Source organism: Musa acuminata, chromosome BXJ3-10 (assembly GCF_036884655.1).
Source record: "Musa acuminata AAA Group cultivar baxijiao chromosome BXJ3-10, Cavendish_Baxijiao_AAA, whole genome shotgun sequence".
Taxonomy (NCBI): Eukaryota; Viridiplantae; Streptophyta; class Magnoliopsida; order Zingiberales; family Musaceae; genus Musa; species Musa acuminata.
In genome coordinates this window covers 24,226,541-24,246,122 of record NC_088358.1, presented here as the reverse complement: position 1 = coordinate 24,246,122, position 19,582 = coordinate 24,226,541, and the positions used below count along the sequence as shown (strand labels likewise).

The 19,582-nt window shown below is 39.4% G+C and overlaps 4 protein-coding genes across 6 annotated transcripts; all 4 read left to right on the top strand.

Annotated features, from left to right (window-relative positions):
* Positions 1–66: 66 nt before the first annotated feature.
* On the top strand, positions 67–2,458 carry LOC104000695 (probable mitochondrial saccharopine dehydrogenase-like oxidoreductase At5g39410). Its single transcript, XM_009422801.3, has 2 exons — positions 67–771; positions 1,585–2,458. The coding sequence occupies exons 1-2, from the start codon at positions 106–108 to the stop codon at positions 2,278–2,280; spliced, it is 1,362 nt and encodes a 453-aa protein (XP_009421076.2). The 5' UTR covers positions 67–105; the 3' UTR covers positions 2,281–2,458.
* Positions 2,459–2,966: 508 nt separating this feature from the next.
* On the top strand, positions 2,967–6,815 carry LOC104000696 (eukaryotic translation initiation factor 5A-2). 3 transcript variants are annotated; one of them, XM_009422804.3, is made up of 6 exons: positions 2,967–3,107; positions 3,235–3,366; positions 4,794–4,916; positions 4,995–5,051; positions 5,133–5,207; positions 6,438–6,815. In XM_009422804.3, exons 2-6 carry the CDS (start codon positions 3,244–3,246, stop codon positions 6,537–6,539), a joined length of 480 nt encoding a protein of 159 aa, XP_009421079.2. In that variant the 5' UTR covers positions 2,967–3,107; positions 3,235–3,243; the 3' UTR covers positions 6,540–6,815. The 3 variants fall into 3 exon arrangements, with proteins under 3 accessions (XP_009421079.2, XP_009421077.2, XP_009421078.2); XM_009422802.3 differs by having other exon boundaries at positions 2,968–3,107; positions 3,240–3,366; XM_009422803.3 differs by having other exon boundaries at positions 2,969–3,107; positions 3,243–3,366.
* A 611-nt stretch (positions 6,816–7,426) lies between these two features.
* On the top strand, positions 7,427–12,609 carry LOC104000698 (uncharacterized). The gene is made up of 4 exons (XM_009422806.3): positions 7,427–7,721; positions 7,898–8,020; positions 11,832–12,015; positions 12,255–12,609. The coding sequence occupies exons 1-3, from the start codon at positions 7,475–7,477 to the stop codon at positions 11,984–11,986; spliced, it is 525 nt and encodes a 174-aa protein (XP_009421081.2). The 5' UTR covers positions 7,427–7,474; the 3' UTR covers positions 11,987–12,015; positions 12,255–12,609.
* An 801-nt stretch (positions 12,610–13,410) lies between these two features.
* Positions 13,411–19,537, top strand: LOC104000699 (probable WRKY transcription factor 4). The gene is made up of 4 exons (XM_009422807.3): positions 13,411–14,131; positions 15,652–16,352; positions 16,431–16,571; positions 18,869–19,537. The coding sequence occupies exons 1-4, from the start codon at positions 13,622–13,624 to the stop codon at positions 19,143–19,145; spliced, it is 1,629 nt and encodes a 542-aa protein (XP_009421082.2). The 5' UTR covers positions 13,411–13,621; the 3' UTR covers positions 19,146–19,537.
* Positions 19,538–19,582: the final 45 nt, after the last annotated feature.

The following is a 19,582-nucleotide window of genomic DNA, read 5'->3' as shown; positions in this document are numbered from 1 at the left end:
CTGATTTCAGCGCATTCCCGGTATATTAAATAGTCTCGTCATACGTGTTCCTCCCCGAGGCTGTAAGCTGCCTGTTTTTGCCATCCCGAGGAAGGAATCGAACTCATGGCAGCAACGGTGAAATCCCGCGAGTTCGACGTAATCATCCTTGGAGCCTCCGGATTCACCGGCAAATACGTCGTCCGCGAGGCCCTCAAGTTCCTCTCCTCCGCCTCGGGCCCCCTCAGGTCCCTCGCCCTCGCCGGCCGCTCCCCCTCCAAGCTGGCCGCAGCCCTTCAATGGGCCGCCGCCGCATCCCCCCCTCCGCCCCTCTCCCTCATCTCCGCCGACGTTTTCGACCCTACCTCCCTTCTCGCTCTATGTCGCAGCACCAGGATCATCCTCAACTGCGTCGGCCCTTTCCACTTCTACGGCGATCCCGTCGTCGCCGCCTGCGTCGAGGCCGGAACCGACTACCTCGATATCACAGGTGAGCCCGAGTTCATCGAGAGGACGGAGACCAGGTACCACGTGCGGGCCGAAAAGGCGGGATCTTTGGTGGTTTCGGCTTGCGGGTTCGACTCGGTTCTGGCGGAGCTGGGGCTCATGTTCCATTCCCGGCAGTGGGTGCCTCCGGCGGTGCCGAACCGGGTGGAAGCGTATTTGAGCGTGGAGTCCGAAAGGAGCATCGTGTTGAACATCGGTACGTACGAGTCTGCGGTTGTCGGCATGGCAAACATGGGTCGGTTGCTGGATCTCAGGAGGTCGAGGCCGAAGAGTGCTCGGCCTGTGGTAAGCAACCTTCCTCGTTATAGATGTGATCTCTGACCTATAAATATTAGCTGAGAAAGGGGTTGTTTTCTTCTGAGCATGTCATGATTTGGTTTTTAACCCGTGTGATCTCAAATTCTTCTTCTCTGATTTGCATTTGTCGAACTGTCCAAGTGTTTAGCTTCAATCCACTGCACTAGATGAATGATGAATCCTTTTGGAGATCCTTGTCGCACCTGAAAACAGATTCTATGAACATTATAATATATTTTCTTTTCATAACAAAACACTTATCTTTGTGCTTCCACTTCCAAGTTGGTTCTAGTAATCTAGCAACATTCAATCTGTTCTCTGAACCCTGACGCTGGAGTCTGTTTGTACAATGTTCTAAAGAAATTTGAATTTATCTTCTTGATATCTGTAACCATGTTATTTCTCAATGTTCTGTTCAGATTGCAATGCTTGTCTCTCTATTTCATGCCCTCATTACAATCTTTTGATAATGAGGTCTTTTGATGCACAATGGTTGTTTGTGCTTTAGGATTTTGATGATGGCACTAGTTTGTTTCATTTCTTTGGTTCATCTTTGTGGTTAGTAACTTTAGACTACACATTTGCAGCAATTGTATTTGTGAAGAACATTCTGTCCACCTTTGGTGACAAGTTTGTTGATTGAATTAAAAACCAAAATCTCTGCACAAATGTTTGCTTTGTTTATTATTTTGATCAAACATGCAATAGACTTTGTGTAAAAAATAACAGGCAGCAAAAACCTTGTAGATTTGAGCAGTATGATTTTGCCTTTGGTAGCACTGCTAAGATCCCACATTGCAGATTGTAGGCCGCCCACCTGCCAAAGGACCATTGATCGAACATAATAAGACACTCGGGCTCTGGGCAATAAAGCTACCTTCCGTTGATGCTGCAGTTGTTCGAAGAACACATGCAATACTAGCAGAGCATCCTCATGGCCTTGCAGGCGTCAACGAAAGTGATGAGTGTGCAGAGAAGAGGAAGTTGTACTGGTCAACAGTGAAGCCTATCCATTTTGGTGTGAAGATTTGTGCCAAATCTATACTGGGCATTTTGCGGCTCATAGTAACTGGATTGTTCCTTGGGCTCTTTGGAATGTTTGCACTTGGGAGATCAATTCTGTTGAAATTTCCATCAGTTTTTTCTCTTGGGTGGTTTAGAAAGACTGGACCTACAGAGGAAGAGGTCAGAAGTGCTTCTTTCATTATGTGGTTCATCGGGCATGGCTATAGCGACGGCAACCTGGCTTCGCAAAGAGGTCGGAAACCAGACACAGAGATAATTACCAGGGTATCTGGCCCTGAGGTGGGATATGTGACTACTCCAATCATCCTACTTCAATGTGCTCTTGTTGTATTGAGCGAGCGTGACAACTTACCAAAAGGTGGTGTTCTTCCACCCGGAATAGTCTTCAGCCACACCAATCTTCAACGGTGCCTCGAAGAAAATGGAATTTTTTTCGACGTCATCTCTGTGAAACCTTCTTCACTGCATTGATTTCTCCGTTCCAGTTCTTGCAAACAAATGGAAGTAGCTTTGCTTTCTTTCTAGCCTGAGATCTGTATTCTTCCATGCTTTATAAGATACTGCTTTGCATCCAAACTTAGTTTTTTGAGATCGACTTTGCGGAAAAATAATGAGAATCTTTGCTATTCTCAACAAGTGTTGTGCTATTATGAAATTAGTAGGGAAATTTGCAATTTGTTCTATTGCTCTAGTATAAATTTGCAACTGAAGTGGAATGCTTGGAGTATGAGTTCATAGTTGTTTGTTGCTACAGCAAGGAGATGAATGCCTGAAAAGAAAAAGAACAAAAATAGATCTGCAACTGGTGAATACTGTTTGCTGTTCATATATGCAGCAAAGAAATAATAGCTGAGTTTGAACTCAGATTTATTATTTATGTTCATGCGAAGTTATTCTTCACATTATTTGGACCAATGAAACTAATTCTTACAATTATGATCTCAGGACTTCACTCGATGGTTTGCCGAAGCCTAATCTATTTGCTTAATGAGAACGAGATATTTTTTGGCATCACAGCAAAACTTGAGGCTCTCATTCCTCGCCTCTTCGACTCCAATATGTTCAAACGCATAAACAAGGCAGGCTTAAATCCCGCCCTTCATAAAAGCTCATCCGCATCTGACGGCTGGATCTGCTGCGGACGCGACGCGAGGATAGGGGCGAATTTAATCGAAACCCTAGGCCGCTGCTGGAATCCGGGCGGTCCTCCCTTTCGAGGCGTGCCGCTATTTAAGCCCTTCCGCTGCCCCTCGCCGCCACCACCGCTTCCCCGGCTTCTTCCCTGACGAGCGATACGGGTAGCAAACTCTAGTCACTTCGATCTCTTTTTTCGGTTTTTCGATTGCCCGATCTGAGTTTTTGCTTCTTTTGGATCGCTGGATCGGTCTAAATCTCGTTTCGTTTCTCCCTATACGGATATCGGAGTCAAGCAGCATGTCGGACGAGGAACATCATTTCGAGTCGAAGGCCGACGCTGGGGCTTCCAAGACCTATCCGCAGCAGGCCGGAACTATCCGTAAGAATGGGTACATCGTCATAAAGGGGAGGCCGTGCAAGGTTGATCTCGATCCGATCTGACCTAGTCTGTTTTACGTTCATTGGTTCCTGTTGCTTTGGTGAAAAATTTTGACTGTTTGATGGATTTCATCCTACGCTAATTGGTCAGGAGACGAGTTTTGTTGGGGCTTCCCCATTTTTAATGACATTTTGATTGATTTCCGGGTTTTGTACATTTCTGAGTAATTGTCGCAACCATTGATGTTTTTTATTTGCGTGGTTTATTTATAGATCTATTGAATCTTAGTTTATTGTATCTATTAGATAGATGTGGATCTTTATGTTTGTTGATGATAGGACTTCTGGGGGTCCTTCTCAGAGGAGTTGAGGTCTCATTAGGGCTAATGGTTTCATGCAAGTTACACTGTTTACAAGGAAGCCTTGTTTTGAGAGTCAACGCATAGTATACGATTCCAAAGCTTTGCATTTGGATCCGGTCCTGTAAATGAAGATCACTGAATGACAAACGTTGATTGCTTCAGCTACTTGTGCAGTAAGCAGTAGCATAATATGTTCTATTGCAATATTTCTTAGAAATATTTCTTGAACACATCTTGAATCAGCCAATCTTTTTTCCTGTATTTCATCTAATATTTTTTATCATGTTCTTTAGTGTGAAAATAATAGAATAGTAGAAATGTTCTGGAACGTCTTTTAGTGGGGTTATCGCCCTGGCTTGGAGGTGCAAAAACAGCCCATCTGTGTGTCTTCTGTAAGTTTAGGCCATCAACCTCTTGATCCCAAAAGAGTTCTTAACTGTTGTTGGATGTGGGAACTTCTATTTATGTTCTTTTTTGCAAAAGTTTGTTTTAATTTTGTAATATTAGGTCATCCTTGCAATGAAAAGATGAAATATTCTTTTTTGCATATCTGTGATATTTTGATGATAATGTTGGAATAATCATTTTTATTCTAGAATCTTTAAATCACCTCTAATAAATTTTCCATGATGATACATTTTCTTCACATTTTATCTCTCATTGATTTATTTAATATCTCAATTCTATAGACACTTCATGACAAGGAAAAATGCCTATCAAATGCTTTTTTCAATTTTTAATTAGCTTATAAAATAAATGTTATCAGGTTAACTTGATCTTTGTAGTTGTATCTTGAGTAGAATCCACTGATAGTTATCTCCCCCTGAATATTCATTTCACGCCTCACCTGTGTTCATGTGATCTTAGACATGGTGTTTAAGTTGACCATTAAAGTGGCCAAATGTATGTGCTTAGTTTACTTCTTTATAACTTTGCCTATCAAAACTAAATGAAAGAAAAGGATCAATCTAATCTGCCAAAAATCGTTATTGCTTCTCAGTAAGTTGGAACAAGTGATTGCATGATATGTTTATTTAATTTAAGCATCTGGACCTTTTTTAATTTATGTGCCACTGTTTGATACAAATTCTGTAATTGCTCTACTAGGTTGTAGAAGTTTCAACCTCCAAAACTGGAAAGCATGGCCATGCAAAATGCCACTTTGTTGCCATTGATATATTCAATGGCAAGAAGCTTGAAGATATTGTTCCGTCATCTCACAACTGTGATGTAAGTTATTTTTTAGTTTCCGTGGGTGAATATATATGCGTCTAGTTTCTCAACATTGTTTTTTCATTGGTTTTGCAGGTTCCCCATGTCACACGTACCGACTATCAACTTATTGACATCTCAGAGGATGGTTTTGTATGATCTGTAGATATGATGTTATTTTCATTTTTGGTTAGTTTATTGAACTTATATGTTTGACTCTGCCGCATGTGTCAGGTTAGTCTTTTGACTGAAAATGGTAACACAAAGGATGATCTGAGACTTCCCACTGATGAATCACTTCTTACTCAGGTTATTGCACTAGATGTATTTGCTTCTACTTATTGTGTGCATGCAACTGTCTTATCTTTTTTTTTTTTTCCTACTTAGTTATTAACTTTGTTTACATCTCTCATAGATTCTTAGAGTTGACTAGTGTGTAGCTCTGATTTGGTAAAGCAGGGAGATTATAGTGGACAGCTCAGTTGGCCTCTGTGTGTCTCTCAGTCTCCTGCATCTTTTTTCCACCCTTGTTGATTTATAGTCAAACCATATGTCCTATACAAACTTGTAACTGTGTTAAAATTTGCAACTGTACCTTAGAAGGCAATTAACATGGGTAAAGAACAAATTTTGTTACATTTTGTATACTGTTTCTGGGCATCTTTGATTAATTGTCTATATGATTTGAGACATAAAAATAGAGAATATTTAAAATAAAAATATATTAGATAAGAATAAAAAAATCAACCAATGAACTTCTTATTTAATTGACCGTTCTGTTCTATTAGGATGACTTGATACCTTAGGCATATGATATGATTTTGTTGTACTTGACGGTGGAAACATGTGGCCTTAGTATTTGCAGTATATGTTTGGTGATTGTTTGCTCTGGAAAAATAAATATGTGGAACACACTTTTAGCAATGTATATAAAAAGGTTAATCAAACTTTATATTTATCTAGAACAGAGATAGGTGGGTGCACCCACTATGACTGAGCTTGAAAATTGCAAGTAGTGATTTAAGCAAAATGCTTGGTCTTTTTCAAGGTCAAGAATGTTCTCAGTGCAACCAGATTTATTTCAATGTATCATGTGTGCAACTTACGTGTCTATTCAGGTTTATTTCTGATCAGCACTAGTGTGCAGGTCTTTTGTGGAAATAGGCTAAACTTAGTTCACAGTTGAAGTATATCTCTACATTTTGCTTGATCACTAGAACTATGGTTTCCATTGTGGTTGTATACCAATGGTCTCTCTAGAATTCTCGGGGAGCATTGACGTCGTTATCTAGTCAGTAGTCAATCGATCTAATCAGTAGTCAAGCGATCATTCCCTTAATATAAGTCTGCAGCACTTTCAATATTGAAAAGCCTTGTTTATATTAAATATCCTTTATTGCATGTTCCTGCAAGCTACTCACACCTATTGCTTCATTACTTTGTAAATCATTTGCAGTCTGTTCCTTCTTTGCGACACAAAGTGTGGTTTTTTTAAAACACTAAGATGTGCTAATTTGAGTATCTCTATGGTTGGTGCAGCTTAAAGAAGGTTTCGGCGAAGGGAAGGACCTGGTGGTGACTGTCATGTCTGCAATGGGTGAAGAGCAGATTTGCGCATTGAAGGACATTGGTCCTAAGTAATCTGCCGGCTTTGGTTTTCGGGGCAGTGGATCTGTAAGAGCATTGTGAAGCCGTGTGTGAACTCAAGAAGATATATATGCCTATATATCATAAGACTTTAATCCGTTTGATCGGGCTGTTGCACCCCCATAAACAAAAGTGCAACGAACGATATGGTGTTCCGCTATATTTGACTCGAGGACATGCTTTCTCCAACCGTATGCTGTCAAAAGCTGTACACATGTTTACAGTGTTGGCATTTATGTTAAATATCTCTCTTTATTCTTTGCCTTTTAATTGTTTGTCTTAGGTTTGTTTTGGCATTGTCGTTTTGAATGATCTCAGATAGTACGTATCCCATCATTGTCTTTTTCATCACATCAAAATGCTCTTCCGATTCATAGATATATTAACTATAGGTGGTATTGGCTCGTGAGATCAATTCCACCTTTATGGTTTGCCTTGCTCACTTGTTTCTGTTAATGCACCTCGCTAGTCCAACTGTAGACATACTCTGGCTATGATGTGGAGATAAAATTACATTTATCCCTGGGTAAGGTAGCCGATTGGAGAGAAAATTAAGGAGATCCGGTATTGGTCTTATGGACTAAGATTTGGAGTATTTAAGTTACTCTTTGGATGTAGATTGCAATTTGTCTATTTAGATTAAAGCCCAAATAATTGTTATTCTGGCATTATGTTGCCGCGATCCCAAGTACAAAAATCGTAGGAGGCAAACTCCAGAGGGTATTTCAACTCGTATATCGATCAAGTTTGCAAGCCATGGCCAATGTAAAAGTAATCGCATAAAAATATTACTCGAAATAGATGTGACCAAATGATGGGCTCATTCAATTTTGGATCTTCTCAGGATGGAAAGGCCTAAACCCAAAACGTCATAAAGCAAGACTAGTAGATTCGTGGGAGAGTTCGAGAGCGCCGTTGGGGGCGGAGGGATGAGCACTCCGTCGCCTCCTCGGCCTCGTCGCGAAAGCGATGAGGACGGGGGCAAGGAGAGGGATCGGCCGAGGGTCTTCGACGCCAAGGCCAAGGCTCTGTGCTGGCAGAAGGCGGAGGTGGTGCCCGGCCGCCACCCCGAGCGGTGGCGCAAGGACCTCGCCGGCAACGTCGTATGCAAGCGCTTCTGGAATTGCCACGGATGCATCTGCTACGAGTACGACCACATCATCCCCTTCTCCAAAGGTGATCCTGATGCGTCGTCGGCAGTCTTCGAGGAAATTTCTATTTTGAGAGAGAGCTTGGTGAAAAGAGAGTTTGCCTTCTTCGGCTGTGGTTTTTTCGTGTTGCCATCAAAATCGTGTTTTGAGACTTGTCGTTTCTTGAACCTACTCTTCTTATAATTTATTACCTTGATGCAGGTGGGGATACAACTGCGGAGAACTGCCAAATTCTGCAGACGAGAGTGAACAGGTTGAAGTCGGATAAGCAATTGGTGGACAAAGCAGAACTGGAAGGTTTCTCATGTGACGTCAAGTTCACCGGTGCTGTTTTCTTCCATCTACACGCGATTGTTTTGTTATCATGCTCCAAGAAGTTCCTTCAAAATCTATGTTTTGGTCGTGGATGATTTTTATGGTAACGAAAAAATCAAACTCGTTGAATTTTGATGATGACATAGTCGAACTCTTTTAGGTAACAATGATAATAGAGGTTTCGGATATTATGACAAGAATAACTGAGTTTTTAAACAAAAGATGCCAAAAGTTACATGGATGGTGTGGAAGCATCTACCTTTAAGTAAAAGACCGAACGACTACAGTGAAAAAGTTACAGCCAGATACAGTTTTCATCTTCTTTTTATTTAGTTTGAAACATGCATGAGACTTTCGTATCTCCGACGCATGTCATATTTGATTAGTTATTGATAGATGTTAAAGGCTATCCCATTCAATTTATCCTTTATTTATCATAGATCTCTTCATCACTAATTTTTGTTAATTTTTCAATCCTTTCCACATTACTTTTGTAAGAGCAAGTTTGAAACACAGAAAAGTATATCTTTCAGATCAAAATTCTTTATTAAAACTATTATATATATTATATTGGTTGTTATTAGAAGGCTTCTTATATGATATTGGATCTGGCTGGTGCATAGAATCAAACTTGGATCATGTACATCTTGCTGTTGGACGTATGGATTATATTTGTTTTGTTGATCTATATTATATGTTGATTCACATGCCCATTCTCTTTGGTTTGTTAGCCTTTTTGATTTGCAGTTATTATTGAATAGATAATTGGTCCTATCTGGACCCAATTTGAGGTACATTTACCTTCCTCTTTGTTGGTTGTTTGGACCATGCTTGTAAGGCCTTGTAGCTTGCAAACTTGTTAGCAAGTATGCCACCTGTTCTCTTGTTGTCTCTCTCTCTCTCTCTCTCTCTCTCTCTCTCTCTCTCATTATACATGTTATAAATAATATTAATATTGAATATTTTGTGCATTAATCTGTCTTTATTTTACTGCATACTATGCATTTCATACGAGATTTATTTTTCCATGAGGTTCTACTCATTCGCAATTAAACGTTGTTCTCAAAGAACTTCGATTTGAAGAGTCATATTGAGTGTCCTAGTCATTTTGAGTTTGTATAGTTTGCACAGCGTTCATTTCTTTTAAGTCGTAGATGATGGTGGAATCCACTAATTTCATGTGCTAATCAAACTCAAAAAGATAAGCTTTTGTAACAAGAATTTATTGAAGTACATCATTGTGGATTTATCATTATATGACTTTTGTTAAGATGAGTGTAAGATGATAACACATAAAATTCATTTTTGTGTAAGATGAGTGTAATAAGATAGCACATCAAAGTCATTGCTTATATCAATCTAAAGTCAGGCAAAAACATTTGTATTACATATATACCCAAGTTGTCCATTTCCGAGAATAACTTTATGCTTAAGTTTAATATACCAATCTCATTTAATATGGTTTTCCCACTAGCATAAATTTCTCATGCTACAAGATTACATGTATTCTATGTTGCATGGAAGTAATATTCTATGTCAAATGAAGCTTTCTTAGGGCCTTTTCCTTGTTATTTTCTAATAGTTAACTTTTATATAAAAAAAAAACTATAGTTTTGGGTCCTAGACTGCTCCCATGGACAAATCTCATTTCTTTTTTTTACAATTGAGAACTGCAACCAGTGATAAACCCGTTTATGTATTGCTCTTAGAGAAAACCATCTCAGAAAATTTTTGTTGAAAAGATTATGGATGTCTTGGTATATACACAGTACAATTTTGGATATTCATTATGAAGCTCACAGTTATAGGTGGTGTCAAACATTGAAACTTGCTTTACTTTGTGAGTCTGGATATTTGTTGGTCAAATTATGGCTTAGCATAGATTAAATTTTCTTAGTTAATGAATTGATGGAGAAATTTTGTAATCATGTCACCCAAGGATTGGAAGAGTGATCATGACCTTTATGGTTGCCATTGATGTATCCATAGGTAACCTTCACATTCTCATAATGTGTTGGGCATGAAAGGTAACTTGAAGAGATCAAAGATGGAACATGGCCAAAGGCTGCAAGGGGAAATATAGGTGTTTGTGCCTGTTGAGCTTTTATGAGGCTTTGAATCATAATGTCAAATATTTGGATTTTCATGACTTATGTTGCATGTACTCACTCCCAATAAAGGTAATTGATACGTGAAAGCTGAACTGATGGTATTGTCTTGGAGAAGGCGTCATCATGAAAGAGGAATGTTGGGCTAGGAGGGTGACATTGTTGATAGTGACTGATTCTTGAGTTTCAGAGTTTAATATCAACAAAAGATAATAAGGGTGAACTTTTGTGCTAAAGTAAAGTTGCTTCAAACATTACCTTGGTGTCAAAGACTCCAAGCCATCTGAAGAGCTTGCATTTCTTCACTGACCATGGCCATCATAAAGTCCAAGAATACAAACATGCATGTATTTAAGTTTAATAATATGATAACTAGGGAAGATGCCAGTTAGCTTAGTAGATAAAGATTTGACAGTTTATTGTAAGGTCCTGGGCTTGAATCCTGTTTTCATCACTTACCCTGTGCAAAAACATGATGAGTAGGAACTTATTGTATGTACATTATATATATCAACAATACAGACATTTTCTAATTGACTGCAAGTATCCCAAATGAGCTGTTAGCCTGTGTCATAAAAAGCTTAGAGCAGTTCAGCATGAACAGCTTAGGATATCCCATTATTGGTTTATCAGGAGCTATTTTTAAGAGCTATCTCTGCCAGGTCTGATAGTTTAGGTTATCAGGTGCCTAAAAGGCTGGGCATGTACAACCACTACTTTCGTTTTTATATGTGGGTTTCACTTTTTTTTTTTTTTTGTAAGAAGATTAGTTTTAGACTCAAGGAGAGAATTAGATTTTCTTTTTGGCATGGTAACAAGATCAGGTCTCCCTAGATAATAAATGGAATGAGAGGATGGGAAGTAGAGAAACTGCACATAACACAGATACATGTAAGTTCAGTGGATAGGTCTACATCCATTGGAGATGAGGATTAGGGAGACTTTCACTAAATAGAAGTATGATTCAACGTGGTGGCTTTCACCCCAAATCAAAAGTCTTTTGTCTCCAGTTGCCTCTTTTAGATCTCATATACAGATGAGATGGAGTTAGGCTTCTGTTTCTGATGTGCGAATGTGTTACACCATGAACTATTGTACACGTATTAGAATTATGGCTCTGAAACTTCTGTGATTTTCTTCAGTACCCTAGTATTTTAATTTAATTTATGAAAGACATTAGACCTGAAGGAATGTTGATGACAATGGAAATATTCGTCCATGCTGTAGTGATTTCTATTACTTGTTGCAAATAAAAATAATATAGCATTTTTTTTATTCCTGTTACAAATATTATGAGGCCAAAAATAGGAATCAGCAATCCATTGTGGCTTTTCCAATTTATATACTTTTCAGGAAATAAAATATCTACCAAATTGAAGCAACATAGGAAACAGTAGGGTTTCTACCTCAACAACATTTTCTACTGCATTTAGTAGTTAATTTATTCTTTTGTATGAGTAACAGTAACCTGAGAACCAACATGGCTCACAATTGATGAGAGTTGTCTTAGTGATTACATCATGCCTAAGGTGACCTATAGAGTTTATTGTCATCGTTGTTGCTACAGCTTATCATTGTAGTGATTACACTTGTCTTAGCAGTTAGTTCCACGTGGTGGATGATATCGAACAATTTGTTGCATTCAGCCCTTGAATCCTGATATGCTCTTATGTTGGTGGTTTTTAACTTAGCACATGAAATATATCTTGCAGACAAGGAGCTCGATATCATCGAGATGGCTGCCTATGGGGATGTTATTCGACCAGGCAATCAATGTCGTTGCAGAACTGTAGCAGAAATGCTGGGGAAAGTGAAGTTGAAGAACCCGTTGGCTGCTTGTGAACTGCCATACAAGGAAAACCAATGATATGCTATCATGAATGCCTCATCCATCTGGTACCCCCTTATTTCTCTGCAGTACAATGAAACATTTGTGTGATGAACTGCCATTCCGAACCTAAAAAAAAAAAAACTATGGTTTAATTATTGGTAACTTGAATGACAAACTAATTGCTTAGAACAATCTGATCATTGAGCTTTATCAATCATCTGTGGCAATTGACACTGGTAACATGCGCATGTGATCCATTTGCTCTTGGCTGTACTAATTTTGAGATTTTGCTTCCTAAATGCAGGTTAAAATGTTCATCAAAACTGGGATATGCATGATATCTGCGACCCTCTCCGCTCCCTATCCCCTTTGGAGCTTGTGTGGCGTTCAAGCAAGGTACTTGTCGACAAGGCAAGTCATTAGGACTTCTAATTATGAAACATGTCATGCCATTTGGGCTTTCACCATCGGTATTAAACCTCAAACATCATGATATGTATTTGCTTTGACCCCCTAGGGTGTTTGCCTATGTCTTATGACAGATTGATCTGCAACTCTTTTCTCCCTCGCAAGCACTCGAGCATCATGTTGCACTTGTTGTTAGACCCAGTACACGAGACTTCCGGCAATACTAAATTTTCGAGGGGTCATTGTATTTATTTCTGGACCACTAACTTAAATTGATCTTGGGCATGCATTTTTTACATTGTCATTATATTCATTTAAAATGAACGATTGACACCGACGGTTGTGACCACAAAAAGCCTCATCCCCAAGCTATATGAGCACGACAGTGGTAAAGACAGATCTGGATGCAGCCTCAGTCCTCAACCAGATAAAAAAGAAAGCCCATCATCTCACTTCAAGTTGGTGGCGTTGTGCATTTATTTTCGTGTGTGAGCAGGTGAAGTGTATCTACCTCCGTTGACAAAGCGACGACAGGAAGCACTCAATTTAAAGCAGACGATGAGCGAAATGCGAAGACTCTCATCGCCGCAAGTCATCGGATGCTATTACTGGTTAGGTGAGTTAGTAGCGTACTCCGCATTGGTTGATGAGCTGCAATACTAACTCCGCCCCGAGACATGGCAAAGTCTCGCAGTTGACCCAACTTGCCCTAATTGGACCGAAAACAAGCACGTCACCAAGGCACGAGATTTCATGATGAAATCACAAGTATATGAGTCAGGTTTCGGATCGATTCAAGTACTTAGGAGAGTAGTTCTTGTCGATTTGGGTCCCAGTTGGTACAATTTGGTGAAGCTTGAGCCACTTAATTATTGTACGGGGTCGACTTGGGTCGCACCTCGAACCCTAGAATTGCCGGACGTGGTCCATTATGAATCCACACGATGTAGGCTGGACTGGGAATGTAGAGGAGAGACGGGGACAATTTAGTCATTAGATGCGGTATTATATCTCTTGGCAAGCGCCGATCGAACCATCCGAAAAGTCAACGATCCTTTTTTCTTCAAATTTGGAGGGAGTTTATATCCTTCAATGTGTGTCGCGTGTTTTCTTCTCAAAATGTAAGAAAAAGAAGCCAAAATAAAGAGAGAAAAATCGCAAGTAAAAGGAGGAGAATAAGAAGTCAAGGAATTAGATTAAGCTCCCTTTCTGCCGGGAATCCAACGCCGTAGGAGGACGGGAGAGGTTGGTTTCGGTAGGCGGATGGCGGAGAGCGGCGCGGGCGGAGGGGCAGGTGGAGGAGACGGGACGTCTGCTGCGGCTGGAGCAGGGAAGCCGCCGCGGCCCACCATAACGCTTCCACCCCGCTCTGCACTGGAGAGCCTCTTCCATGGCGGCGGCGGCGGCGGCATCTCGGAGGTCAGCCCCGGCCCGTTGTCGCTGGTGTCGAGCTTCTTCGCGGACGATCCCGAGTCCGAGTGCCGCTCCTTCACTCAGCTGCTCGTCGGAGCTATGAATTCTCCGGCGTCGGCGGCGAGGAGGCCGGCGGGGATCACCGAAGAGAAGGAGAAGGTGATGGAGAGTGGCTCGGAAGACGGCGGGACGGAGAGAGGAAGCGGAGGTAGTGACGGAGGCGGCGGAAGTGGATTGGTTCGGTTGGGGCAGAACCGGCCGGCGAGCCTGGCAGTGAGCCAGACGCAGGCGTTCGCGATTCCTCCAGGATTAAGCCCCGCGAGCTTGCTGGATTCTCCCGGGTTCTTCTCGTCCGGCCTGGTATGGGTTCATAAATTTCGATCTTAATTTCTGATTTCGTAGCAATTTGAACTTGATTTTTGTTCTTGCTGCTCTTTCAATGATAGCAATAATTATCCTGGGAAGGAGGAATAAATTTTTGGCTGATGGAAATGATATTTTTATTTGATTTGACGTTTGAGTTAACAAGCTTGATGCGTTGATGTTGTGTTGCTTGTTGTAAGATTACACCTTTTGGTATATCTCGAGACAAGGGATCTTGTTACCAAATAAGAAATATTTCTATTTTTGCAGCAGACCAAATGGATTAGATTTTATTTACTTTGACAAAGAATCTGTAGTGAAACACAAATAGCAAGTCACTAGATCCTGTTTCCTATCAAGTTAAATTATTGTCAATATCAGACTATTTCAAGTTGGTCTTAAAACTGCTCTGCATGCCGAACATACCGATTATGGGTTGAAAATAGTATCGAGGATTTGTGAATAAGATACTTTAATGTAGTTTGGCAGAATGGAATTCAACCCTGATTCCTGTGCTGGGTATCGGCATGATCGAGCATGATGTAGTAGGGGCGACAACTAGTAGCAAGAAACATGATTGACCTTGACTAAATTGGGACTCATATTTCATGCTTTAAAAAGTTTCAAGAGTGAAGTTTGACTTATTGTGAAGTTCTAGTTTAAGCTAAAAATCTTCATGGCTTCATTTTTAACTCGTTTTAAACCTCCATTAGTAAATTTTATTATGTATTTCAGTTTTAATTATAACTGATTTTTGTTGTACCCTATGTGAAGATCTGATCCAATGAGATAACTGACACATTAACTTGATAGACCTACATCACTGATCTAAAATACGTCAACCCGGACTGATATCAGTGCATGCACGTGTGGTCTAACCCAACTTCACGACATGATATGCCTCTAGTCCTATCCAAAATACGTAGACCTAGATTAATATCAGTGGATGCACGTGTCGTCTAACTCAACTTCACGACATGATATGCCTCTAGTCCTATACATGGATAATGTTTCTCTAGACACTATCAAATTTTAGGTCAGTATTGACTTGATAGATTGAACCAATGGTTCCAAGTTAATATGATAGATTTATCTTAGTCTTATAAACTAATTCAATTCTACTCCCATATTCGATATGGGAAACACTGGTGTGTCACACCCTAACCAATGACGATTTTCTTATTAGATTGTGGAGTTAGTTTATATAGGTTAAGAGAACTTTCTCTCTCTCTTGCAGTCTTTTCAGTCATGCACCTACCAGCCCACAAATTAGTGTACTCCCCAATAAACTGTCTTGCTTTAGAGAATAAAGAGATTACTCTTTGTACTAAACTATTTACATATTGTCTTTCCATTCGAGTCAAGTGCAAGTCACCTCAGGGTTGTCCCTAGAAATGAGGTCTTAGTCAAATATCATGGTGCATTTGCTCTTCTGTCAGAGTTTGGTTATATAGAACTCCATGGTCCATAACAACTCCTATTATTGGTTTCATCACATCCAAATCGGATATTGACAGGGTACCTTTGGAGTGTCTCATCAAGAGGCTCTAGCTCAAGTCACAGCCCAGCCATCCCATTCTCAGTACTGCATGCTGAGTCAGGCGGAATACCCATCCACATTTGTGGCAACTTCATCATCACAACATCCAATCCAGGAGATTTCTACTCTAAAGTCAAACAGTACTGCATATGAATCTGCTGGAGTCCCTCATTCTGATCAAATATCTCAGCCTATGGCCATAACAGTTGATAAACCTGCAGATGATGGCTATAATTGGCGAAAATATGGCCAGAAAATGGTAAAAGGCAGTGAATATCCTCGGAGCTACTACAAATGCAGTCATTCAAATTGTCCAGTTAAGAAAAAGGTAGAACATTCTTTAGATGGTCAAATAACTGAGATAATTTATAAGGGTCAGCATAATCATAAACGTCCTGTACTAAATAAGCGATCCAAGGAAGATGGTATTTTTCACAGTGGGTCAAATGAGATTACTGAAAGTGTCAACAATCCTACTACATCTGAATCAGCTTCTCATGGTCATCTTGGGAATCTCAGGAGATCAAGTGGCATGACTGTTGCTACTTCATCTTCCAAAAGAGATAGAGAATCTGACTACAGTGCACCTCAACAATTATCTGGTTCATGTGATAGGGAAGAAGCATCTGAAATTCAGAAAGATGGAAGGGATGGTCACGATGCTGATGCCAAAAGAATGTAAGCAGTAAGAATATATTAAAATTATCATTCTTATAAATTTTTTTATTTCACGAGAAAATTTCTGCTGTTTGATAGGAATGTGTCAGTTTCTTCACAAACAACATCAACAGAACCTAAGGTCGTTGTGCAGACAACAAGCGAGGTTGATCTTTTGGATGATGGTTATAGGTGGCGCAAGTATGGGCAGAAAGTTGTGAAAGGAAATCCCAATCCAAGGTAGGACCTAGTCTAACAATTTTCTACTATTTTTCTTTGACAAAGTTGCAGTTGTTTGTATGGCATATTCTGATTGAAGCCTTCTTTCTTGACATTTGAGATTTTATCCTCATATTCAAAATTCATGAAAATGTGCACTGCATATTGTTATTAGTGTTGAATTGCAAATTCATGGCACCTTGTGGCACGCCATCGGAAAGATTGCATCATGGTACAGTTGCATGATGCTGGTCAATACACTCTTGTGCTAGCAGGCACAAGCGGATAGTTGGCCTAGCTATATATTGGTGCCTATGGCATGAGTATATATGGAGTCTGCTGACCTTTTGATCATGGTATGTTTCAACATGTGTCAATTGGCATGACAAACCTTTGTATAGTGATTTATGCACATGAGGTATTTATTAAAGAGAGAAAAAGCACTAGATTATTAAGGCCAAGGATCTCACAATAAAAAAATCCACCCTACTACTGTCATTTTCATCAATGTAGCAATAAGACAATGTCCTATATCCACTGTACCAGGATTCTATTTGTATATGATAGACCTGGATGCATAGACTACACAATTATCATGTCATTACGGCCGATTCTTCTGATACTATTCTATCACAGTCTAGCCTATGTCCTCAAGTATTTTTCCTATAGTGGATTGCTTCATTTACTCTGTAAAACATGGTGCATACTGGACGTAGGACCAAGGGTTCACATCCGATCATTATCTTGTTCACACACTCCCATGCCATCCCATGCCAGGTACTTACTGGACTTCAATTTTACCATTCCACTATCGAGTGATATTACAATACAGATGTACATCTTTTTATGATTTCAAGGTTTCTTTAGAACTTCTACATTTCCTTTTTAAGTTATTCTTTATCTATATGTCATTTTTATCTCCATTTTGCCTTCTCAATGAATTAGGCACTTCAATATGCTTTTCTTCATATACAGGTCTATGCAATGTTGATTTTCTCCTCAAGTGCCTAGGTGGTCATTTAGGATGGTAATGACATAAATCATAAACATGACAATAAATACTCGGTATGAGACTAAAGACTTGACAAGTCACAATTTACTGTGCTGCTATTGTCGTTCTTGATCAACCGAGATATAATATCATGAACCTGCTATAAACTTGCCATATTTTGCTTTTAAGCTAAATTGAACTAAGTATATAGTGCTCTGGTCGTAATCCAGACTATTAAACCCATTTTCAGACTATTCTGGGTCACTGACAGAGGGTAATTTGCCTTTAGTTAAAATTATTTCGATCCAAAGTGGCTTATTCGTTTTGACTTTTTTACTTTTTTTGACCAAGTGACTTGTCTTTATGACATAATACTCTTTTTTTTAAATTTTTGGTGAAAAATAATATAGCACTTTGGCACCAACTTGAGGATTTCCTCTCATCTAGAATTTTATTTGGCTACAGAATTTTGAATGTTCAACAAGCTAAATGGTGTTGATCTTCTTTCTAAGAAACACATTTGCATCTTAAAACCCAATAAACATACACTAAATCCTAAATGATGGTCGATTGAAGAATCAGCATGAACCTGACGGAAGTGCCAAAGTCAATATTTACTTTTTTATTTGATAAAAACGAGGTAATAATGGTACTTCAATAAATATGCAGATAGAATTTTCCTAGTGAGAAACTGGCAAACTAAGACCTAACACAAGTGAGTTTGATTGAATTGAAAAATCTGGCTTCATATTCAAGAAACTACACTATCATGATAAAAAAACTGTATAGGCTGGACCATGGATCGGTTCGAATCGAAAATGAACCGACCTTACGGTTCGTCGGTTCTAAATTGAACTGGAATTATCCTGGGTGGTTCAGTTTCGGATCCTAGGTTTGGAAAACTGGAACCATCGGTTTTGGTTTCGGGTCAAACCACCATTTTCATAATTTTAAAAATTTTTATTATTTAAAAATATTATTTTTTTAAATAAAAATAATAAAAAAATGATGGTTCGAACTAGAACTGTAATCAGAACCGCTGGTTCTGATTCCAAAACCGACCCTTGCCAATTTGATTTTGGTTCCTGGCTTTAGAAAATCAAAATCACCGGTCCTAGAATTGTGATCTCCTGACTAAACTTATATACATGCGTGTTTTGTGCTTGCTCAGGCGTTGTCATCATGATGATGTTCATTTTTATCGTAAGATCTTAATGTTGTGAAATTTGTCTAAAGTTCTTGTTCACTTTTAATCTTACATCTTTGGTTAAATGTATTTTATAGCATATGCCATGCAGAACTTGATATATCTCATCTCAATGTGCAGGAGCTATTACAAATGCACTTATCACGGATGCAATGTCAGGAAGCATATTGAAAGAGCTGCAACAGACCCCAAAGCAGTCGTAACAACATACGAGGGGAAACATAATCATGATGTGCCCTTTGCTAGGAACAGCAGTCATAACATGGCAGGAGCTGGTGCCGCTTCCAGCACTGTGCAATCTAATAACCAAGGCTTCTTTAGGACCACCAACTTCAGAAATAACGATCAGCGACCAGTTGCAGTTTTGCAGCTTAAAGAAGAACATGAGATCACTTAGTTTATTGGAATTTGCTTCAAGATCTGAACCGAAGCTCATGCGACAGTATACTGTATTAAGTGGATTTACTGATGGATAATACACCAACAAGCCAGCAGTAATCTCAGACTTATCAGATGTGGAAGGGTCTTCACTTGGCGGGGCTGTTAATTAGAAGGCCATCCTCCTACATTATCTGGTAATGTCCTTGGTGATATTATTCAATCTCTGTATTCATTTTAGCTCCCAAAAAGGTTTTTAATAAAATTTGTTTGCATATACATCACCATGAACAACAAAGTGTGTATTGTTCTCTTCTGTGTGAAATACAAGAGTACATGATTCAGTAATGGCTTCCACACTCTGTAGCTATTGTTTTGGCTAATAAAGCAGAACGATTAGACCTGTTTTAATCATATTCTTTTCATTGTAACAATGAGACTAATGCTACTTAGATT